The sequence below is a fragment of the Clytia hemisphaerica genome, unplaced genomic scaffold (genome assembly GCF_902728285.1).
Source record: "Clytia hemisphaerica strain Z4C2 unplaced genomic scaffold, Clytia hemisphaerica genome assembly, whole genome shotgun sequence".
Taxonomy (NCBI): domain Eukaryota; kingdom Metazoa; phylum Cnidaria; class Hydrozoa; order Leptothecata; family Clytiidae; genus Clytia; species Clytia hemisphaerica.
The window spans coordinates 61943-87433 of record NW_027104179.1 but is presented as its reverse complement, the minus strand read 5'-3'; the positions used below and the strand labels follow the sequence as shown (position 1 = coordinate 87433).

Below are 25491 nucleotides of genomic sequence, written 5' to 3'. Positions count from 1 at the left end.
CCAAGAAACACAACTTAGCTTCTTGGAGCCATGTGATGGTATCCTCTACAGCTATCTACAACCCAGGGAGAATTATTTTTACACCTCAAATCAATAACAGAGAAAAGTTACTTAGTCCCTTGTCATAATACCCTTCAAATATTTTTCGAACTTCCTCAACTTTCCTCAATCTTTTTGACATGCCGTGTCACATTTGTCACTATCCACTAGTTTTAGCTCCTGATCTAAAGCGGGAAAAGTCAGCTGAAGATTAAAAATATCCCTATATATCCCATCCCACTTTCTTTCTACGCATGTATGAAAAGCTTCTTCTATCCATAGAAAAAGACGGAATCCATCAGCCAAATTATTTGAGCAAATTGAACAATTTGATTATCCAAAATTAGAAAAGTAAACTGAAAACCCGACTGAAAATAAGGAGATAATCCTTGTATTTAAGGAATAAAATTTCATTTTTTTATAAAGATTTTTTTTTCGAATCTGATGAAGCTAAAATACTAAATTCTCACATTTTCGCTGATGTGTTTTTCTTCTTCACTATCATATTTTCAGCTCACTGGTTTACAAGTTTTATTTTTGATGAAGTTATACTTTAATCGAAATTGCGGATTGACCTTAAAGTTTAATTTAAGGAAGGCCTCTTGTTTTTATAGTAATTGCAAATTCTTTCGAAATAGAAATGAAGTAAACTATTAAGCTTAAAGTATTGAAATCATGAAGGCCTATTTTGAATAGAAAAGTTTTCAAACTAGCCTCCCCCAAAAAAATAATCGAGTTATTCAAACTACAGTATACTTTTCCAGACATTGTTTGGGGCCAGCTTCACCTTACGACCTTGAAAAGAAAGAATTGTATGCTGAAGAGTACCTTTGAACCACACCCTAGATTCTTACTGGTCTCTTTGGACACTTTCTCGACTAAGATACCGTTAGATTGAGAGCCGTTCTACTGTTTGATACGCGCCATTACTCGATGATAGTGAAAGTTGCCGTCAGTACCCCCCCCTGGTGTCAACAAGAAGCTCTTAGTTACAAACGACACTCTTCTATTAGATACGCTACATTATTCTCTCAAAATCCAGTTCCCGCTTTTAAAGCCGAATTAGAGAGCATCAATTGTACATGTATGTGCATGTATTACCTAGATGCAAAACCTCTTTGTACATGGAAAATATGAGATAGGATAACCAAACTGAAAGAATTTTTATCTCAACTTCCAAAGTCCTTTACCATCAATGGTCAAATTGAGAAAAAAAATTATAAATGATTGCCTGAAAATTGTCACAAAAGTGGCATGAAACTACCAGTAGCAGAATAAAAAAATGTCTTTTCTTTCTGACTATAAATGATAATAATTCACTGACGCACTTCGAAAAAAATAAAAAATATTTTCCACATACCACCAAGTATTGTTTCTTTACGTCTCCCCTCGTGTTCAAACCAATATCCACATTGAAAATAACATTGAATATTTCAAGAAAATGTGACCACAATACTCAATCTGTATACACAGTAGATTGAAAATCGTTTGAATGCTCTTATTCTTGATAATTCAATTCTTAACATGCTTCCTATTCATGAATATTCATGACGTAATGTTTTCTACGAAAATATCCCAGTTTTAGCCAGTAGTGGCAAATTCAAACTAGACAAAAATTTGCCACTACAGGCTGTTTGTAGGAAAAAAAATAAGATCTAGCTGAAACTTTCTCCAGACTTTCTCTATAGGATTCTTATACCTCAGGAAAAAATCCCCTAAAATCCCACTGGTGGAACATCCTTTTTTTGTGGAATTTCTATTTTCCCCAGGCAAAATCCTAAGGGCAAATTTTTTTGAAAATTTCAAACTCATTTTTAGACATTATCAAGTATACCTCGAAAGCTCTCGAAAAACTATATAGAAGACTTTTAAACGGTTATAGCCGATTTCCTTATCTAACTCGAGATATTTCATGCGCAAGTTCCACTTTTCGCCACATTTTGGTCTAAAATTGACCATATATAGCATCTTCTGCGTGAATTATCTTGAGTTAGGTAATGAAATCAGCTATACCCATTTAAAAGTCTTCTATATAGTTTTTCGGGAGCTTTCGAATGGTATACTTGATAATGTCTGAAAATGAGTTTGAAATTTTCAAAAAATTTTGCCCTTAGGGTTTTGCCTGGGGAAAAAAGAAATGTCCCAAAAAAAGGATGTTCCACCAGTGGGATTTTAGGGGATTTTTTCCTGAGGCATAACCATCCTATAGAGAAGGTCTGGAGAAAGTTTCAGCTGGATCTTATTTTTTCCCTTAAATTATGCTAGACAACCCCACTACAAAAAACCGGGGTCTTTCCGTAGAAAATATTACGTCATGAATATCATGAATTCAACTCGCTTTAGTTTTCCTACTTTATTTTGACCAGAAAAAGAACGTACAGTCTCGATCAATATAATCTGCTGCGGAGACAAAAAAAGAATTCGAACGGTTTTGTGCTTGTTGAAAAGATTATTAGAAGTGGATTATTACAAAACATAGAAAAATGAAATATATGTTTGAAAATGAAGAAGAAAAAATGAAGAAGAAAAAAAGTTATCTTCTTGTAGAATTGTGCTATAACTATAATATATTCTTTTTTTTATAGGCATAACGTTTATAAGCATACCTCCAAGCTGAAATGCAGAAAAAACTGTGCAGCTTTTCTAAAGCGCTGACCTTTTCAGGGTTACTTTTAAAGCTGTTTTAGCTTTCTTAGACCAAAGGTTTTCCCCTGCGGTGCCAAATTAGAAAGCCGAATCAATTTTCCGACTTAAAAAATTCGAAATTTCCATGAACCCAAAGCAAATCAACAAAACGAAGTCTAACCATATAAATAAGCGTAAATTAAGGTAAGGCTGAAAATGAGATTTTTCTAAGCATACTGAGCCTCGACTCGATTTTTCCGTATGCTTGTTGAAAAAAAAGAGTGTATATTGAGACAGAAATTTTATCTCCCTGTCTTTCTACTGTCCTACTGTAAAATCCAACCAAGTTTTGAAAAATGTTATTAAAGTGAACGCCATTATAAGACATATTTCTGATGAAAAGAAAGAAATTTTACTGTAGTAACCATACTGATGATTTTTTTTTCACAAATAATTTTCATGTTTTATTATTTACGGTCTTTCTTCACTAAACGTCCATTCATCACATCTTGTGTTCTCCTAACAACTGTTTTTAGCACCCCCTTCGCTCCCAGATGGTAGGTGCCTATTGATAAAAAAGTTGATGATGTTTTAATTAATTTTCTAAAGGAGACTTTAGATTTCCAGACTGATGTAACAAGGGAATCAAAATGAAAAAGGGTTCTTTATAAAGAGCTGGTATGGGGAATAAATTAAATAGAATTAAGTTTTCTCTAGATTTTTTAACAAAAATCTTTAAGATAAAAAGTCTGCTGGCCCCAATGTAGAATCGGGGTGTAATCACCGTTTTACTTGTGTGAATAACTTGGAGATTCCCAATTCACTGCCAGATTTGGATAAAATTTACATTCCTTCATTACAGTAAATTAAATGAACTATCCTTTTTTGTTTACTTTAATGGGATAAATTTTAAGATTCCGCGGATTTCGCGGATAAGGGTTTTTTCATTTTTCGCGGGGATTTAGTTTTACGGATTAGGGTAAAAAGAAATTGAAATTTTTGAAAAGGGCCTAAACCTTGAAATGAGATTTTTTTCCAGGAAAGTCATGAACAAAACTTTCTTTCAATAAAAATTTTTCAAAAATTTGTTGTGTACAAAAAATTAGAGAGAATTTTTTACTCGATCCGACGTTGCTTTAACTCGGAAATTTTCACCGTAATATTTACCTGGTTTTACATCATAGCTTGTTACCAGTCTCAAATATATAAATGTTGTATTGAAATTAGAAAATCACCCCTATGTTACAAAAGGAACCAGCAAACTTTTCCTTTTTTAAACTTTAAACAAAAATTATGGTTTGTTACCGAGATATGTAGTGAGAGAGGAGCCTAAAACACCAGTTGTTAGTGATATCTGAAAAACTCCACTTTCGAAGAAACTTTTTTATAAATACATCCAAAAATTTTAAGCCTTCGGATGTTCTTAACTTTTTTGAGTTTTAAGCCTAAACATGTTCTTAACATGTTCTTAATTTCACCATTTTGTGAGTATTTTGGTCCATTTTAAATTCTGCAAAGCCTTAAAATGTTTTTAATTTGTTCTTAAGATTATGGGCATCGAAGCCTTATGTTCTTATGAAAAAATGTGTATACCAGAACGGGTTGCAATGGGATCCGAAAAAAGGGTCTCTGGTAGCCGCCTAGGGGTAAGAGATATGGAAAAACGGATTTCAAATTCGGAATCAGCGTGAAAATTTAATTTAAAAAAGATGGTTAAACATCAAAATTTCCAAAAAAAGTCATTTTTGGACCCCCCTACCTACAGCAAGTGTTAAAGATTGATGCACTCCTTTCTCACAGACTAACTGGAAAGTCTGGCCAAAATATCGTTTCCGGTGGATTGTCGATTGTCCCTCCTGTAACTAATCAAACAAACCAATCCTCGCTGCAAAATATTATGCTCTTTTCTCATCCCCACTGAATTTACTGACTTAAAAACAAAAGAATTAAAATCCCCAGCCATAAAAAAATGGGAATATCAATCCCCATCGAGTTTCAGTCAATTATTTTACCCGATTCCCGGACAATTCCCCCCTGGTGAATTCCCCCCCGGAAAATTCCCACCTGGTGAATTCCCCCCTGGTGAACTAAAAAATCATGTAATTTGAAATAAGCGATTTTACTATTTATCTTATAAAAATCTCTGTAGACGACTATCATGTAAAAATCTTTCAGTTCTTTTCTCGGAATCAAAAAAATGGGCGTTGTGATTCTTAAAACTTTGTAGACTATCATGTAAAAATTCTTTAACCCTAAAATTGGAGGTTTTTTTCGATTGAAAGTTTTAAATTAGTCTCTCTAAGGGTCGGAAAATTTAGCATTTTTAGGAAATTTTTTGATTTCCAGAGAAAAAATTGTAATAAAGTCTCTCTAAGGGTATGACTTTTTTCAAAAATCTAAAAAAGAAATTCAAAAAGTCTCTCTAAGGGTCACCTTTTCAGCAAAAATCAGCCTCTCTAAGGGTCGGTTTTCGGAGGGCCCGTCCGCACATACCTCTCATTCGCCAACCCTAGTACTCCCCCCCCCCGCCCGGTGTTACAGTCCATGATTTCGAAATTTAAAAACACACATGAAAATATATGGGTAAGAATTCACCAGGGGGGATTCACCGGGTGGGAATTTTCCGGGGGGAATTCACCAGGGGGGATTTACTGGGGGGAATTCACCGGGGGGAATTCACCAGGGGGAATTGTCCGGACACCATTTTACCCCCACTTGCTGAAAGAAATCACAACTTCTCCGAGAAGGGGGTGTATTGATCATATTGTACATTTACATATCTGTCTCTTAAAATGAAAACATGAAATGAAAAACACGCTTTAATTTCATTTTTTAAGTTAATTTCTATCCCCATTAGGATATCCCCCCATAGGAATCTTTATCCCAACTGAGGAAAAAAATTCCACCGGGGCTGTGAGACAGCGGTGTATACTTCTCAACTCAAACATCTCCAGTCCTTCCAATTTCTTAGCTTTCATAAACAGGATTTTTTCTCCCAAAATCCAACTCACAAATAAAGCGTAACCTGATATGCAATTTATACCTTTAATGCATCATGTTGATATCCCTTAATATCAAAATATTTACAGACGGATTTTCGTTTTTACCATTTCTTGTTAAATCAAAACATTCTTAAAAATGATCATCTGTCTGATAGAATCATTTATTTTGAGTCTAAACATATCACAGTTGGGATCCTAAAATTACCTGTCTTTAATGTCACTATACGTTTCTTTTATAAGAACATAAAAAAATTTTCGTAATTTTTTGGGTTTTGAGCCTAAAAATGTTCTTAACATGTTCTTATTTTAACCAATTTTTGAACATTTTTACCCATTTTCCTAAGAAATCGAGTGTTTTTTAGTCCATGAAGCCTTAAAATGTTCTTAACTTGTTCTTAACATTTTGGTCGTCGAAGCCTTATGTTCTCATATAGTTTGTTCTTTAAAAAAAACCTATAGCGTCCTATTGAAAGGAAATACAGCTCAGTACGACAGCTTATTGAAATTCAAAATGGTCACCTAGCGTATCAAATGAATAGAATAAACACATGTTAACGCAGTGAGCTATTCAAATATTTCCTGATCTTTTCCCTGGAGTGTTAATTTTTCTTACAATAAATGCGAACAAGCCAGAAAATGTCAAACGAAAAATATCTCCTCGATAAGTGTTGAAAGGCAGCCAACTACATGTTTTTATAAGTAAGTGTCTGTCCCTATATCAGGCTAGCATTATTATGCTTAGCATTCTATTTTTCTCAAACAAGCATATCCAGGCTCAGTTTTTGGTACCTAAACAATATGTATATAAGCGTTATGCTTATAATTTTATTAACTCTCAATTTCACCAGTACTTTGCCATATCTACTGTGTCCATGTAACAGTTACAGCCCCAATAAACCTAGACTAGAGTCTACTTTTGGCTGAACTTTGCTTTTTGATAATTTTTTATGACGCTGAGTCCAGTGAAGTAGACTAGGAGCGTTTGGCGAGGTCGCCATTTTGAAAAAAATTTTAAAAATCCAAATAACAATAAAACTACTTGGAGTTGAAAGATATAATCAAAAATGAGAAACAAACTCGATTACCAGATTTGCAATCCCTTATTCTCAAATAAAATATTGCTTCATACTGTTTTTACCTTCTAAAAACAACTAAAATCTGGCGGACTGTTTTACAGTCCGCCTAAGCAAAAGCATATTACCATATACTACCGGGCCACTTAATCGCGCCATTCAGTCTATAAAAAAAGCTTTAAGTGGACCCCGGGCTACAATAAACCCTGAAGAGTAAGCCCTGGCAGAAAATAAACTCTCAAGTTTCTTGTCCTCATTTGAAAAAATTAAAATCCATAAAGGTGACAAATTGGAACTTCGCTCCGGACTATAGTTAGCCGGTAAGATTTATGTGAAAATTAGACGTTTTATGCTTCTATGGCTAGAGTAGTATAAAACTAAAAAAAGCCCCAAACACAGCCCTACCATTTTATCAACTTCTCCATCACCTACTGAAATTTCTCAACATCAAAATGCATCAATTAGTATCACTGAATCATATTTGAACAGCTATGTTACCCAGCTGGCACACAACGTTGTTTCAACGTTAATCTAACGTTCACAACGTCCATTTAACGTTAGATCAACGTTAAAACAACGTTGTGTGCCAGCTGGGTAACTTTAGTTTAACGTGTTTAATATGTATAAGCGTATTTAGCGTACACACACTTTGTCCAGACTGAAGGAATTTTATTAAAAGCAAGTCTCATCTCAAATCAACAATAAAAAAATTATCAGATCGATGGATAATTAATTTTTTTTTTCTTTACCTCATTGAATTAACCTTTAGAAAGCATAAACCCGCATTAATGTTCATTCAAAGGTTAATTCAATAACTAAAATATTAACAAGAGCTTATAATAGATATAAAACGCATACCACGACACTTCGTGGTAGCCTCGAATCGTTAGCCTGATAACAGCTGTTCATAATTTTCTTACGTGCACGGTAAACCTCTGAAGGCACTTGAAAATTATTCATCTGAGGAAAATAGTCCTCCCGCGGAAAATTTTACAACAACAATCTTGTTGTGCGCCAGAAAGTCAAAAACTGATACGGCGCCCTATTCATAAACACAATCACGCAACTTTGTTGTCATCCCCAGTCCTTTTAGACGAATGCGGTCCTTGCGATTTCGAGATTGCATATTCGTCAGATTGTATGTTTCCACCCATTCCTTTAGAGCTTCAGCGTGGTGGGTAGAAAACAACCACAATCTGATCTCAGGTTGCGAATCTTGAGCTCTTGTAAAGCGCGTTACCTTCATTTTTTGCTCTACAAACATGATCGCAATATTTTAGAAAAAAGGGAAATTCCTACGAATTTTGAAAACCACAAACGATTTGGTAGTGCTTTAAGATAGGTTGGAAGGGTAGCGGTTTCTGAGTTTTAGCGCTAGACTTAAGACTTCAAAGAAGTTCAAAAATGGTCCAATAAGGCTTATAATATAGCCTGCAAGTCTATAAACTCGTGCAAAATTGAAATATCCGATTAAATTTAAGAGATAGCCCAAAATCGACTTTCTTGCCCGAACTCCAAATTTCGAAAAACGAGGAAATAAGCTAAATTCTCAATAGATTTTGACCATGGTTGTACCATTGTCCAGACGGTTAATCCTCACACCCCTTTCTCACAGACTAACTGGAAAAATTGGCCAAAATATCGTCCCCGGTGTAAAATTATACTTTTTAAATTATAATTTTTGTCCCCATCAAAAACAATCGAATAAACCAATCCTCAATGCAAAATATTATGCTATTTTCCCCATCTCCAGGGAATTTTCTGACTTGAAAACAGAAGAACTTAAATCCCAGCTATCAAAAATATGGGAATATCAATCCCCATTGAGTTTTAGCCCAATATCTTTACCCCTACTGACTGAAAAAATCCTATCGGGTCTGTGAGAAGGGGGTGTACCCTCTGACGTCAGTTGATGCGGTTACTCGTGGTTGTTTCCAATTCCACTGTTGAGTCCAATGCCCTTTTCCGTACTGTGTAGGAAAAAGGAGTTATCTTATCTCACAACACCGGAAAAAAATTGTAACTCGAAGCATATTTTGTCACTGAATTTCTGTTGTTTTTTTTCAATCAGTCCATGCAAGCTTTAACACCTGCTGAAATAAGTATCAAAATTTTGATTGGAATTTTCACGTTCTTTGTCACAGATGGTAAAATGAGGGATTCTCTCCGTTATTTCGATTATCATAATTAGATAGTAATGTCATTAGATTTTCTGTCACTTTCATTGACATTGTTTTTGTTATCAATTCGTACCTTTACGTTTGTTTAGACCTAAACTAACTTTACGTGGCGGATAAAGGGGAATCCATCTTATTGCATCGAGGAGATTTCAATAGCCGATTCTAATAGGAAATTTCTCTAGCTTTTTTTACAAATAGCACAATATTTTGCAGTTAGGATTTGTTTATTTTATCATTTCCAGCTGGGACAATAATTGAAGTATAATTTTCCATCGGGGGTTCCACCGGATCTGTGAGAAGTGGGCAAATTTTACCTAAGATTCTTTGTATTCTCCGAGAAGATTCTCATTATTTCACTCATTTTAGGGGGGGTTGTACTTTTACGGTGTGACGGGATCGGCCCTTTTTTAGTACGGTATTACGGGATTTGATGAAAAAAAGACGGGAAAACGGTATTTTAAAATCAGACGGTGACGGTATTGGCCTTATTTTTTGTCATTATGCCGGTATTTGAACCTGTACCGGTGTGACGGTGTTATTATTTTTTTCAATTTTCGGGATTCCGGGATTGAGCAAAAATTTTGACGGGAAAACGCGGAATTTCGAACCCCTACAACCCCCCCCTCATTTTACGTATTCACTCTAAAGGCCATAGCTCAGTTATCGGTATTAAATTCGACACATCCATTTACATGTTTTTCTTCATATGAGCATAACACTTATAAGCATACGGAGACTCAGATTTCCTAAACGTAACATAATACGCCAGCCTGAAATATTTTTCAAGTCGTCAAGTAGCTTTAAGCATACACGAGCCTGACCAAGGGGCAGACACTTACTTATAAAGAAAAAACATGTAGAGTAGAATGTTATGTGTGCAGAATTTATGACCTGTTGTGACATAGGCTTTTCGAAATGCCATAAAAATAATAAGCCCAGACATAATAGATCCCTACATTCTTTTAGATAAACTTTTGGGAGTTTGAGATAAGATATTTTAAAGACTAAATTTCGGTAATCTTTTTTGAGTTTTGTCGAAACTAAAACAAGAGCTTTTTTTATCTACCCAAAGGATTAGAAATTTTTATCTAAAAAAGTCAAATGAAATATCTAAGATTAGAAAGGGAATTTTTTACTAAATAAGTAATCAAAGTTCATTAAGAACCAAAGATTTTTAGTCTTTCTGTTAGATTATTCTTGATAAAATATGAATGATTTATGAAGCGTGCCAGTAGGAAACTCGTTATTTCCTAATCTTCAATTTTGTTTAGTTTCTTCCTTATTTTGAATGTTTGAAGTTTCATAAATTAACATATCTACTGGGTTATTCAATTTTTATAAGAATATTTACCATGAACATTTCAGGCGTAAATTCGAAAGATAATTACCTTCCCGCGCTCCCGTCCGGGTACAAACCATTTTCTTGTAACTCTTCTTTTTGTTCTGAATAGGGCAGAAATTGGGAACCGCAATCTTGAACAAATCTTAAAAGTGGTTTTCACGGGGTAACCCATTTGGCCATTAGCATTACGTATTTTTATCGAAGAGAGAAATTTTTCAAAATTTATTTCAATAAAATCTAAACCTTGGTTATTTCATAAAACGAATCTTATCATTGGGTGAGGATAAAGTTTTTGCTTCCCTTCTTTCCGCTGTTTTGTTGTAATTCAGCGTCATTTTATCTCACTTCTTTTTTCTAGTCTTTTATTCAAAATCAACTTCGTGTCATGTGGATCTCTATTCTTCCGAACTCTGATGATGATAATGATGATTTTCCGGAGTGAAAAATGGTAAATACACTCTGATATGGAAGAACACTTATACGATATGATGGAGGACTGGAAATTTTTGAATTCCTTGTCTACCACCATATCAAGGAATTAAAGAAATTTAAAGGGATAATCGGATGGTTTGTGATATTTGACATGTGGGATCCTTTTATTGTCCTGAGCAAATCCTCAAAATATTTTTGCCGAATTTTCCAAAGTCTCTCGAGATATTTAAGTTACAAGTTTTTGGATTTTAGGATGAAAACAATAGAATTTCAACCTAAGAACCGTGTTAAGAACCCATTTTCAAAAATTTCAAATTTTGATATCTCGATTTTGGAAGATTGTTACACAAAAATACTTCGAGGTTTTACTATGGACCATAGAAGGTAGAAAGAATGTAACTGTATCTCAAACCATCCGATTAACGCTTTCTTACAAAAAAATATTGCCCTCGGTCAACGCAATAACCTCGCAAGCTCGGTCGTTACTTGACCTCGGGCAATATTTCTCAGTACAGCCCTCACTAACTGGTCATTATTGTATTAATGTATCGCTAGAATGTTTATAAAGATTAAAGGTCTTCCGTTATTTATCATTCTAAAGTTACAAATTATGACGTGAAATTCAATAATTGTGCAGCTTTTAACTTAGGCAGTTTTTGATTTTCAAAGTCAGTAAGGAAATTCACACGAGGTTTTTATTTTTTAGATGACATAATAGGAATTCCAATGTGAAGAATATTAATATTTTACCCAACATTCAATTTTCAACTGAGAATGGATAGTATTTATTTGATGTAAAAATAACTCACTATTTTGTCTACAATTTCAGTAAGTAAAATTAAGACGAGGTCTCATAATGTCATCAAATGGTTCTGTAGAATCAACACTGGTGGATTTGATTGACCCTCCCTTAAGCATTATTTTTGGTATAATAATGTGTACATTTGGTATTCTCTGCATCGTTGGCAATTCCCTGGCAATCGTTGTCTTATTACGAACAAAGAACACTAATTTCTCCACCAGACAAGCTTCAACTTGGATTTTATTCAATTTAACATTATCAGGTGTTTTCATTGGTGGTATATGGTCTCCGGTGTGTGTCATACAACTCTTAAGTGAACATTTACGGAAAAACATAACTATTGAAACTGTACGCCGCTTCTTAGGGATCAGTTTACCAGGAGCTTTCATATGTTTCATCGTTTGTATCAGTTATGATCGATATTTACTACTGAAACATAGTAACAACCACAATATGCATATGACACGACGCAAATCCATCGCCGTTATTATCTTATCCTGGATTATACCCTTACCAGTCTTGTTCTTAAGATATCTGAATAAAGCATTATTCCGTTTCTTTGTTGTATTGTTCATTCTTTTCGGCTTTCTAACTGTTATTTTTGCTTATGGTTTCATGCTAAGGGTGGTTTGCGAATCTGAGAAACGTATTAAGAGGAACTACACGAATGCCGAGAATGCAAGTCCAGCCATGTTGTGTAAACCTACTGGGAAACAGACATCTGGTTCGCAAAGGAAGCGATTCAAAGATCTTAATAAAACTTTAAGACTGGCAAAGACAGCTACAGTATTGATGACAACATATCTAGTTTGCCACTTACCGCTTGCTTTATTCCTGGTGGTACAGGTCATAAAACCTGATCTATTGAGCCCATACACAACTCAAATATTTCTATTGGCCACAGAATGTTTATCACAAATCAATGCATCCTTAAACCCTGGTATCTATTTTATGACCTGTAAAATCTACTTACGGGAAGTCAAGAAATTAATTATGTCAACTTCAACCACAGTGTACGATATTCGGACGCCACAATTAGCTCTTGGACAGCACAACCAACCACCCGCAGGTAGAATCACCCATGTGTTACCAGCAGTCGATGTCAGTTTACCAGAGCTGTTAGCGTTACCAGGAACGAATCAGAATCCATCACCGTCACCTAGAATCACCAGATTCAAGCTAAGCACTCATAAATAGGATTTTTGATATTTAATTAATAATTAGAATTTTTGGTCAAATATTGCGCTATATAGTAATTTGATTTTTATAAAATAGTCGTTTTTTTCTCAAATTTTGAACAGCGATTCACTGCAAAGCTAGTAATGTTATAATTAGACCATTGGTACCTAAATATTTTCAAAACTGTACGTTAAATTCGAAATACACCTTAAAACCTACGAAGTTTAACCCCTTACCCCTTGACAACTTCTGAAACTGTGAAATTGCAATTCAGATGCTGAAAAACTTTCAGGTCCGAAAAACTTTTTGAAGGGATTTTTGATGAAATTTTGAATAATTTTGAATTTTACGAGAACTAATTGTGATAATTGAAATTCTTGAAATTAGGTATTGGATGAAAGTACATTTATAAGAGGTCTTAAGTTAGTTATACAATATTAAATTAAGTTTGGTGGCTAAGAGAGCCAAAAATTCAACTTTTTAGGTTTTAAGGGGTATGTGGTTTTAATGGGTATCCCCTGGTAGTATTTTTGTTTTTCAAAATTCTGAACGAAGAAATCTTATTCTACTTATTTGGTAATTGCTGAAACAAATTAGTTTTTTCCATTTCCCGCCGCCTCTTTGTGTTTCGAAAATACACTTGTCAAACCGCACTGTTTATGTTGAGGAAGTTTTTAAAAAGACATCAATTAAATCTCTGTAACTTTTCTATACCAATCAATCAATTTCTATTATTTTTGAATTAATTTCTTAGGAAACCATTACTAATTAGTTGAAAATAATAGTTGGAAAGTTAATTAAAATATGATTTCTTTTTTGTTTTAATAATTCTATTAATGTTAGCGGTTTTAATTGATCAAACGATATTAAAGCTCATTAGTGTAATTAAAACCTTTTTCAGCGTCTCCATGCTACCGCTCATATCAATATTTGGGCAGCCATAATGATTTTCCGGTATTGTGTAGGGTGGGTCTCATTTTACAAGCCACTCAAAGCCCACCTTATGAGAAATCAAAAATAGATGATTCCTTTGGGGATACAACGAGTTGCCACTTCGAAACAAAAGAATTAAAAATACTGATCAAGTGAAGCTTTTATATAATTTAATCCAAAAAGGAAATCGCACAATTTTCGGATTGTATTTTGGAACTTTTGAAATTTTCTTGAAAATCAACATGTTAGGAGCGATGCACAGGTTGACTTTCTAAAGGGTTTAACCTTTCAAAGCCGCTACATAACTTTTTTGAAAAAGGCCAAAAAGTTCATCATTTTTTTCTGGAAATTTATTCTTTCAAAGGCCATTTCTTGACCAGGACGAATGATTCAGGTATCAACTTTGGTATCGTTGGAAAGCTCTTTCTCTCAGCTAAGTGGTCAGGAGTTATGACCAAAAGACTGTGTATCGGTAAAATGACCTTTTCAAGACGTTTATATACGCCTTTCTCCGTCTAAGGGTTGAATCTGTGGCCTACCTACATATCTTGCACGAGGGCAGCGCTACTATAGACATTTTTTATGTTTGGTTAACAGTTAAGTTGCGTAATTTCGGTTATACGGGGGATAACGTTCAAACTGATAGAGGCGATCCCTCACGCAAATTACCCTCGATCTCAGGCAGGGCGAACATCATCAACGTTTTTATCTGAGAGTAAGTGCGCTATTCTAACTTACTTTATAATCTAGATATGCCACAACAGCACTATTCGTATTCGATGGTTCGTAGTAGTAGCTAATTAAGTTCATTCCGGACGTTGCATGTTACAAAAGGATATTACGTGAACAATGCTTTCATGTTATTCCGTATCCTTTATCCATTGTAACGTAATATCAGATGTGACAGCAGATTTTTCGATATTGCTTTTTGAAACATAATTTATTAGGGCGATTATCCTTCATCTGCGCATAATGTACGAATCAAAGTGGAAATATAATTTTTGATCCATATGAAAACTAAAGTGGAGAAATTGGGAAACAGTTAACATAATTGCTGTGTTTACAACTGCTTAAACCTACATCTTACATGTTCCGGGGACAAAACTTTTGCCAAATTTTCCAGTGGGTGTCTGTGACACAAGGGGTGTATTGATATAACAGTGCAGTCTCAATAACTCGAATCTGCAGCGAGTTAGAGTTTCGAGTTACATGGTTCAAATACTTTTCACTTGGAAAATATGCTTCCTCTTTTAAATCAGTGATTGATTTTCTTCCTTTATTCTAAAGAAAGAATTTGACTCTTAGTCTCGTAATTGTTCCGCCACGTCAAGATACAATTTTATTTCCAATCTTGCCAGAACAGAAAACGGAATTTGATATCGGAATGAAAACGGAATCCGCTAGATGAGGAGAGGAACGTCATTGTGCGTGCTAGTGAATTTCTTTTACTTCAACTTTAAAAAACAATCGGAGGTTTCTTGTTAAAAAAGAACTTCCAAAGCCTCCTGCCGAGAATAATTCAATAAAATTGGTCGTTTATAACAAGTGATTCTGATCTTCCTGTAAAAATCTTCCACTTGGTTCAAGTTCGTTCATCATGCCGTTATTTTCCTGCTTTTCTCTGCGTAGCTAGCCGGGGATTCTATAAGGCCGGAACACCGGATTCTTCCAGTCGTTTATACAAATTAAGTTCCGTAACAATAATCGTATCATCATATGCCTATACTACTGTATTACACGCATTATAAACAACTCCAGTCTAGCTTTTTCCTTTTCCCTTCTTTAGAAAATTGGATTAGAGCGATACCGATTACCCTTCTGAAAAACCCTCAGAATGAGAAAATGCAGAATTCCAATCCAAATCACGTCATTTTCACCATTATAGTTTCTGAGATAGATTGCTTTTTTACCAGAATAAACAAACGGAAATCTCCACTGACAAAGCCTAGTCAGACAACAAATGATCGGGATTTTCGGGATGGTGGTATTATATTAGACACCACAAAGTTGGCACACAACGTTGTTTCGACGTTTATATAACGTTAAAAAGACGTTATGAATGTTAGATGGACGTTGAAACAATGTTGTGTGCCAGCTGGGTGTAGACGCCACAAAGTTGGCATGGTCTGCCGTTACCATAACGTTTGCTTAGGATTATTCCCTGACCATACTGACGCTGTCCGGGAATTTGCTTACCAAAAATACGCTAACATGGCTCTGTAGCTTTGGTATTGCTTTGGCGAGACAGGAGTGTTCAAGATTTTCATGTTCATAATCACTTTATCTTTGTTTCAATTAGATCTGAAACAGTTACCTTTTATTTTATTACCGTTTATCAGAAGAAAAGAATTTGACTTGAGCATGTTTCTGACCTATGGGGGAAATTGAAATTATTGAAAACAATGTCAGTGCAGTTTGAAGCGAAATGCTTAGAGGAGAATCTGCAACCCTTCCCAGACAAGCAAAAGTGTTTCTATAAAATTTGCTTCGTATCTCAGATGGCAGATTTAATATAGCAATTTCTTTCTTTTCGCGTTTTACATTTTTCGAAATCTGTTGGTAAATGTTACTTCCAATCCAGCGTTTGTATGGAAACAACGCGGGCGTTGACTTAGCTATGCAAGAAATGAGTTGCTCCGTAAATCCTACATAAGAGATGCAACTTTAACCTTCAACTAACCTTAGACGATGTTACTGTCCGTTATAGTGATAGTAAAGGCGGGAAAATATGGCGGTATGGCGTTATGGCGGTATACGGCGGAGAAAAAATCGGTGGGAGAGTTTCAAAGAAACTGGCTAACTCTACCGAATGTAAACTCTTTTCGGCAAAAAAACCGTTTGCGAATTTTCTTCGGCTCTGGGCTTATTTCTTAGATGTAGTAATTTGTACTATAGTATACCTTATTGTAAAAGAACATTTTAACTTCATGAGTTACATAATGTTGATGTGGGTTAACAAACTAATTTTCGGAAGTTAAATTTAGCATTTATGGATGATTTTCTAATCTCCCTTCATTTCATCAGTGAGCACCCTTTAATCTGCATGTCATACCATGACACGTGGTTAACACGTGATCAAGTAATTGAATTGGTTGTTGACGATAAACCGTTCCTCTACTTTCTTTTTTTCAATGATACTACTTTTCTTAGGTATACAATTTACCTTATAAACCTTACTCCATAACTCGAAATATACCTAACTTGAACAAATTTGTGTTTCTGTGCGTGTTTGAGTTATGGATGATCGCCTCTATAAAGAATCTGCCGTTGTTGGCCATGCTGTGCCACACCAGGTTGAATATGGGACTTTCCAGGACGGCTGGTGATATTCCAAACGGATTCGTGCTTCTTATAGGGATAGATCCTCGTTCACGCACATCATGTCGAAAATAAATAAACTGTCAAGCAATACTGCAAAATACAACGAAGTAAAAAAATCGAGTCGGAAGGCGTGGTATATTCGTCTGTTTAGTATCTACATTCTACCTGCATTTTTGGAATTCTCCCAAGCCACTAAAACAGGGGTATTTTTTTAAGGAGAGACCTAATATGATTACTCAGTCAGTCACTACGTGAAAAAGGCAGCTATTGCCTTAACGAAAAATATTTTCCGAATGGGAAGGTTAGCAAAGCAGAATATGTTGACTAAGGAGCCATAACCTAAGATAAACAGGATTTGACATGAAACTTTATGGGAGCCTTAATAATCATGTTACATTTGTTAATACAGCACCTCAGCAACGAGGAAGTAAGGCTTATATCTTTCAGGAAACTGATTTAGAAGCGTCTTATATAAGATTTGCAGAGCTTTATAACGGGTCACTGAGTTGATTATCTCTGTGGTTACCAGTCATTTATCTTAAGTGTGCGCTATAACATTCCTGTTCGAATATAGATTAGCTTTTTTTAATCTTATTTTGAGACGAATATATTTTAAAAGATTTTAATTTAACCAGATCGGGAAAGATTAAATCAAAATAACATCCTTTAGTTTGTAAGTTACGGAAATGTTTGGTTAAAAATATTTCTAATTTAAAGAACTCTTAAATCCTTTAATTTTTCCGTTGTATGTGATTTAAAAGGGTCGAGTATATTGGATTTAACCCAGGGACTGACTGTAAGCATGACAACGCAGTATTTTCTGGAGTTTCAGGAAATTTATATGGGTCAAGGAAACACTGATATTTCTTAAGTGTGTTTACTGTTTGTCGTACAAAAGTTCGTTAACTTTGTTTAATCTTCCTGTATCATCGTGGTCTAAATAGATCTAAATTTAAAAACGATTGAATATTGTCTCGTAAAGTAAACCTATTGAAAGGCATTGTTTCTTAAATATCTCTAAACTTTTGTTATCACTAAGTAACGGATTGCCACCTGGTAAGCTTCAATGGATTTTCTTGAATCGACATTTTGGGGATGAAATCAATACATGTGCACTTAGTGTTGTTTTAGTGGAGGCTTTCAATTGTTACATATATATTTCCCTAAGAAAGTAGATAGAGAAGGATATTATTCCGAGAGAGGATATCAACAAGATCAAGAAGATCACTTTGCAAGTGAATATAACTTCGCCGGGGTCAACCCATGCCATGTGAGGGGAATTGGGTACCATTACTCAAGAGTGTGGGTAGATTAGACAGACATTGTTATGTGACATGGCACTTGTGAGGTTCGGCCTCGTTTGAGCATCATTCTCCCGGTGTCGCTCGAGTGTCATGGTATACGCCGCAGCTTGCGTTTGTCAAGTCGCAGTGTCTGTCAGAGCCGTGATTCCTACTCCTTTGTGGGTAGGACAGATCCCGAATGTATTTGGAGGGCTCATATCTATCTTTATAAGGCATTGTTAACTCAAAAAACAAGACGACTTGTTGGAGTTAGTTAATGAGACATTCGTGTCCGGGGGTGAGAAGAGCCCATTGCAGGTCAAATGAAAGAAATGTGTATGGTATTGAAGTAATCACAAACAGGTCGAATCAACATTAGCTCTTGGTAATTTTCATGTTATATAAGACGATAATTAGGGAAAAGACAAGATCAACAATTTTATTATTGCACGGAGGACATTACATGAAATCCCCCATCATTAAAAAGTATTATCTGATCAATTGAACATTTTTGAGACGATTTAATCCATATTGTCATAAAAAAAGTGTTTACTTAAATTTTTAAGTAATTTAAGTAATTCTCTCCCACAATAAGGAAGTAACACCTTTGAATTCCAGGATAAGCTATCAACCACCTGTTGTACTTTAGTCGTCTCATTTTTTTATCTCTGGGCGTGGACCTTCGGTTCGAAAACCGTTACTACTAAGAAGGATTTATACTTCTAGATTATATATCATACTGGCGCCCCAAAAGGAGCCTTTTGGTATACCATAGTATAAGAAAGCCGCGGCTTTCTTATACTATGGGTATACTACCAAAGAAGTTTGAAGGACTATGCCAACATCATCTGTCTTGACTTAATCGACGGGATCTTTTGCTGGGGAACCTTGTGCCAGTCATCCTCCTCTTCCGTGCATCACTATGCTTTACCACTTTCAAGAAAGGAAGATCAAGATTTGATTGAATTCAGTCGGACCATTGTTTTTTGGGCTCTATATGGCAACGTTATTCGTTATCGTTAGTATGATTCCTATAGCAAGGCTAAATGAATCACTCGATGTTTAGCTCAATCGAAAATCAGTTCCTTTGTATCTAAACCACTCGAAATAAAAAATGTTTCAAATGTTTTCATTAGTCGAATGTTAATTAACCAATTAAACAAAGGGAAGGTGAACTAATTGGGTTCTTCCACATTGAGTGAAATAGATTCTGTCATTTTGAAGAGCTCTCAAAAATAACACCACTTAACAAAGCAGGAATAATTTTAATGCTCAGTTTCAAAAATTCGTCGTTTTGTGCGACCCTTATTTGCTTGATTGCAAATATCTAACTTACTACTGTATCACAGTCAACGCACTTTTTTGAAAGTCGACATTCCATACATGATTGAAGAATTTTTACAGTTTATGTTTTTGGATCATACCAACATATTTCGAAACATTTAGCACCAGGGCGAGGCTAAAAATTCAGTTGGTAACTTCACAACCGTTTGATGATTGTAAGTGATTTTTGGTACAGGGGTATCTAGTAATCAACCACCTCTTTAAACCTGCCGTAATCAGGCAATAATTCAAGTTTTGAAGAAACCACAATTAGATAATTAGGGACTTAATTAAACTTAACCGATGTCAATTAATACAGCAATACACGAATATTGGTTTGAGGAAATAACAAATTCAAAAAAAAACCCACCACAATGTAAACAAAATCTATGGTAACACAACCATATCTACACCTTTTTTTATAAGAACATCCAAAATGTTCTGAAGCCTTTTGATATTCTTAACCTTTTGGGTTGTAAGCCTGAAAATGTTCTTAAAATGTTCTTATTTTCTCTATTTTGTGACCATTTTACCCATTTTCCTCAAAAATCGGGTGTTTTCGAGTCTGCAAAGCCTTAAAATGTTCTTAACTTGCTTTTATCATTTTGGCCATCGAAGCCTTATGTTCTTATTTAGTTTGTTCTTATAAAAAAACCTGTACTCCTTCAATGCATATAACTAGCAAATTGATGTAAATTGGCCACTGCCACTTCAGGCAAACCAGTAAATATCTGGTGAGGCTCGGCTGGCTTGAGCAGCTCGTTTGGCAATTTTAAACAATTCAGCAGTTCAAGGCTTAGATCTGTTGTTTTTTTCGGTGTTTTTGAGCGTAATTGTTCTTATGAAATTGATGTTCTTGTAAAAAGAGTGTATACACGCCCTTACATCGTAGATCAATTTAAAATAATATTAACTACCCCTTCAACTTCTAAAAATCTTGTCAATGGAACAGATTTACAAGTTCCTACCTAGGCTTTGCCTTAGTCTAGTTGTTCCAATTTTACGACTTACTACCAATAAAAAAGTTTCGTAGATCTTTAATTAGGACAAGCGTGAAGTTTCTTTCACCGCGGAGCAAATACAGAATCAAAATCTTATTCTTTAGTTAGATTAGCTGCATACACCTTTTCGACCGTAAGTAGCCGCCAATTGCTGTGCGGGCATTTTTTGTCCGCTTTATCCCACTAAAACCGTCCCAGTCCTTTTTTCGCACCTATAGACAATAGAAGAATGTGTCAAAAAAGGATTGGATCGAGTTTAGGGGGGGCAATTGAATAATTAAGTGGGACGTGCCTGACCGCGCGACTACGGTCGACAAGGTCTATTGGGTTACAAACACTTGATCTTCTGAATTTTGTAATTTAATCTATCTGGTGACGTTTGCCGACCATTGATTGTTAGCTTGACATCACTTGATCCAATACAATGATCAATCAAATCATCAAGATTTTTCCTTCATTTTTTTATTTATCGAGATAATTTACGAAAAAAGTAACTATAAGTTTCATGCTGATTAAATATAGTATTCAAAAGGCTATATGCAAATGTATTGGATTCAGGTATATATGTCATGCGGGATTTCATCCAATATGATAAATTGCGTTTACCAAATTTAATTGCGCTGACCTTGCTAAAAATAAAGATGAATAATAAATGAAACAAGTGTTTCAAATTTTAATAAAAGCTAATGATCTTATCAAATTTAATCAAGGAAATATCTTAAGATCTCAGTTAATCTAATTTTCGGCTGATGGAATGATTTTCGAAAAAATGTGATTAAATATGGAAAATCGACTCATACATTCTTTAGGATATAAACTTCTCTTTGTCATTTTTCTTTGTGCCAGGAAATGAGAATGCCATTTTGTTTTTGTTTTTCTTATGTGACAGGTAGTAGGTACAAGAAAAATTGAATAGATCAGTTCTTATCAGTAAAATCGATAGTAATGGTTCCTTTTGTAACATTTCTGGTTTCCATAGAAACTGTATCCTTAATTAACTTTATTCCATTATTCGATGATGTTGCATTATGAGAAGATTGTTTCTCCTGACATCCGGTTCAAGAGTAGATAAATACTTTTCATGACAAGACAACCCATGATTGGCACCATTAGTTGGTTTCTTATGAGCAGGAGAGACGGTGATGCGAGAAATTGAAAGATAGAAGAAGAGAAATCAAAATGATGAGTCCAATGAGTCCAACAGCTATGATGAAGCCGACTTTCCAACGTTCCAGATCGAAGGTTGCTAGACCGGGTTTCTTATATAGAAGACGCACTTTATTGACGCTTTGCTTCTTTTCAATCACTGCTCTTTTGTCGTTATTCCTGGTCATTCGATCAAAGCACTTCTTATATAGACATCAAATTCAAATCGAGAAATTGTATTACAGTAATAAAGATTTTGCTCAAGATAGAAATGCCTACATGGAAACCATCGAAGGAAAAGGAGACCAAAACTTGATTGCCAATAACGAATTCTTGAAACAAATTCGAGGAAAAGGCGAAGAGCTGAGCAATACATTGTATCGGTTGAACAATCAACAAAGAGCTTTACCTTATCCCATAGCTGAAGAATCAGTGAAGAAAATTGAGGAAAACATTCCCATTCGTTATCACCCAGAAAGCAAAGGAACCAAGAAAACAGAATCAAAAGCAACATCCTCAGAACTGATAAATGCTACAGACATTTTAAAGATGCTGGAAGAATTAACTTCAAAAGTCGGAGAAATTTCCAAGAAAATTGACCATGAGGATAAAGAGAACACATTTAGCATGAAGAAAAACAACAAAGCATCAGTTATTAACCCATCCTCTGTCAAGAAATGTGTCAACTCTACCATACTCTTTCTTGTTACGTCTCACTCATCTAACCGAAAACGTAGAGCTGCCATTCGAAACAACTGGGGATTCACAGAAATCTTCCGACTCTTCAAACACAAATTTAATCTGGATTACCAAGTTTATTTCTCGGTTGGTTTAGCAGACAATTATGAAGAATCAGTACAAATCAAAGCAGAGTCAGAGAAATACAAAGACATTTTGATTATTGATCGGAATGAAGATTTCTACGATTTGACACGCCGGGTGATGGCTGGTTTTGAATGGGCAGTACAACAATGCGAGTTCACATACCTCTTCAAGATCGATGACGACATTTTCATTAATATCCCTAATGTTATGCAATTCATTTCGAATACAACTATCACCCAACATAAGGACAGTTTATACGCTGGCGATATGAATATTCAAGCACCAGTGAATCGAGATCCAAACAGTAAGTACATGGTGACGTACAAAGAATGGCCGACAGAGATCTACCCTCCTTACTGTAGTGGAGGTGGTTTCATTATATCCAGAGATATCATCAAACAGATTATTCCATTCTTCGATTGGGAAGATCCTTTCAAAATCGATGATGCTTATATTGGGATTCTGATTCAACGAGCGCGTATTGAGAATATCCATTACTTTGTACCTGAAGATGATGATATGTTCTGGTTCTACAGTAACACCAGTCATTGCCAATACAGACCAACATCGTTGGTGTACCACAAAGTTGGTGATGAAAAATGCATGCAACGATTGACGAGTGCTGCTTATCTGAACACTCATAAAATTGTATATAAAATTGAACAGAAGTTAAACGAACCTAAAACTGAAAACGAGGTTTTGTTCTCTGTGAAAATCCCGTTTGGGTTTGCAAGGAACATGGCTATTAAGAAACCAGTTCGGAAAAGAACTCCATTCAAACCATGGAAAGGGAAGTTTCCATCGCTGTCAGATTTACCGAAAGCTGACTCACCAATTGAAATGAAGAAGAAACAGAGGAATGAGTATTTAAAGATGATGAAAAGTCGACTTAGTAAAAAATAAGATAAGTCTGTATTATAGTCTGAGTTTCAAATGAACAAAAATGATAATTGTGTAAATTTAAATTCTGGTGTTTTAATTATATACAAATTAGGACATACGGAACCGCAAAATTGAAATAATTATATAAAAGTTAACCTACTTTTATCCGCTCTTAGTAAAACCGTTTATCGACTTTAGCTTTTTGAGGTCAAAAATGAGATGTTGGAACAATCTTTTAGAATTTTTAGTAACCAACAAACATGAAAATCTTCCATCAAAATAAAGAGTTATATGGTGTATAGTGGTAAGGATAGAGGGGCAAAAATTGTAGCTTCGTAGCTATCGTCTTTTGTTTCTGTCAGATTGCTTCCAAGTACTTGGAAAAGCTTTTAAAAACTAACATAAATGCTTTGGATTTCACTTGAGGTTTTCTAACTTTCTTACAGTACCAAATCTTTTTTTCTGTGCCGCATTTACCCAACACTGTAAATATATACAATAATATTTTATAATGAAGTATTTATCTATTAATTTTGGTAAACAAAAATTTTATTAAACTTTTTGAAAATCTTAGACACTTCAGTTTTCTTCAAATAATGGATTTTGATCTGAAGATTAAACGACGAAATGATAAATTGCTCTCATCTTCACTTCCTGATCCAGTGAAAGCTGTTGAGCTACACATTTTTTTTATTATAAGAACAAACTATAAGAACATAAGGCTTCGATGACCAAAATGCTAAGAACAAATTAAGAATATTTTAAGGCTTTGCAGACTCTAAAACATTCAATTTCTTTGGAAAATGGGCAAAAATACTCACAAAATGGTAAAAAAAAGAACATGTTAAGAACATTTTTAGGCTTAAAACTTAAAAAGTTAAGAACATCTGAAGGCTTCAAATATTTTGGATGTTCTTATAAAAAATGTGTGTGTACTATTTGTGATATAACATATAACGGTTAAATCGATCTATTAGAAAATTACATTACTTTAAATTCAATCAAGTGCCGTTTTAATGATTTTTAGCTCCTTTCAGGTTGAATGTGGGACATTTTGATGATAAGACGAATACAACCCCTCTCACAGAACCGGTGGAATCCCCCTCCAACCAGAAAAGTTGGCCAAATTTTGTTCCCAGTTGAAAATCATACTCCAATTCTTGTCCGCACTGGAAAAAAATCAAATAAACAAATGCTCACTGCAAAAAATGTGCTATTTTTTCCATCCTCACTGAATTTTCTGTCTTGGAAACAATGGAATTTAAATCCCCAGCCATAAAAATTTGGGGTATATCAATTCCCATCAAGCTCATTCAATCTGTTATTTTTTTCTCCCACTGGTTGAAAAACCCTACCATTGTAATATTTTTACCTGACTTAATAAGCTTACTGAAGAATAAAAAAAGTTTGAGTAATTAAGACTTAAGGTATGACTGGCATACTGGGATCGGATTAAATTTCTCAAAAGCTTTTGTATTCAATCTTTTCTTGACCATAGTTTTGAAACTTCTTTCAAAATTCAAAGTTGATAGACCGACTACACACAAAAACTTTATGGTTGATTGTTCAAAATACTAACTTTTTTGGGAAATTGACTTCCTAGCATAGTATCAATGGGGAGTACTTTTTTCCTGGAGGGGGTGACAAATAAAAAATACAAAAGCGCCAGTTTGCGCCAAATTGTTGGTTGCATTATTTCAACATATTTTACGTACTTATTTTACGTACTTACATACTTTTAAGTAAGAACCAGCCTTACTATACAAGGACTGAATTATTATGAAAAATATATGGCCCGCTTTGTCTCTCCTACTTCTTTGCTAACCATTCTGACTTCCTGTTGCTCTTTACCAATGATACGAATTTTTCTAATTTTACCCAAATTAACCGCACGACATCGAAGAACAATATCGCAAAATATTCGCGTTTATCGTACTCCAACAATACATGTTTTTTTTATAAGCATATGTTTTTTGGGAAACAAGCTCAATTATGCTTAGAGATATTTTAGACTCAGGCTCGAAGTATGTTTATCATATGCTTATTTTTCCAAAAAATTCAAGCCTCCAATTTTTCCAAAATCTGTCGTTGCTATTAATGAGG

General features: G+C 34.8%; 2 protein-coding genes across 2 annotated transcripts; both read left to right on the top strand.

Annotated features, from left to right (window-relative positions):
- The first annotated feature begins 11526 nt into the window (after window positions 1-11526).
- On the top strand, window positions 11527-12976 carry LOC136814685 (melanocortin receptor 5-like). Its single transcript, XM_067071099.1, has one exon. It carries the CDS (start codon window positions 11550-11552, stop codon window positions 12690-12692), a length of 1143 nt encoding a protein of 380 aa, XP_066927200.1. The 5' UTR covers window positions 11527-11549; the 3' UTR covers window positions 12693-12976.
- Window positions 12977-21474: 8498 nt separating this feature from the next.
- Window positions 21475-23645, top strand: LOC136814691 (uncharacterized). Its single transcript, XM_067071105.1, has one exon. It carries the CDS (start codon window positions 21715-21717, stop codon window positions 23407-23409), a length of 1695 nt encoding a protein of 564 aa, XP_066927206.1. The 5' UTR covers window positions 21475-21714; the 3' UTR covers window positions 23410-23645.
- Window positions 23646-25491: the final 1846 nt, after the last annotated feature.

Coding starts and splice junctions, on each gene's coding strand:
- LOC136814685 (XM_067071099.1), top strand. CDS start 11,550: ATGTCATCAAATGGTTCTGTAGAATCAACACTGGTGGATTTGATTGAC.
- LOC136814691 (XM_067071105.1), top strand. CDS start 21,715: ATGATGAGTCCAATGAGTCCAACAGCTATGATGAAGCCGACTTTCCAA.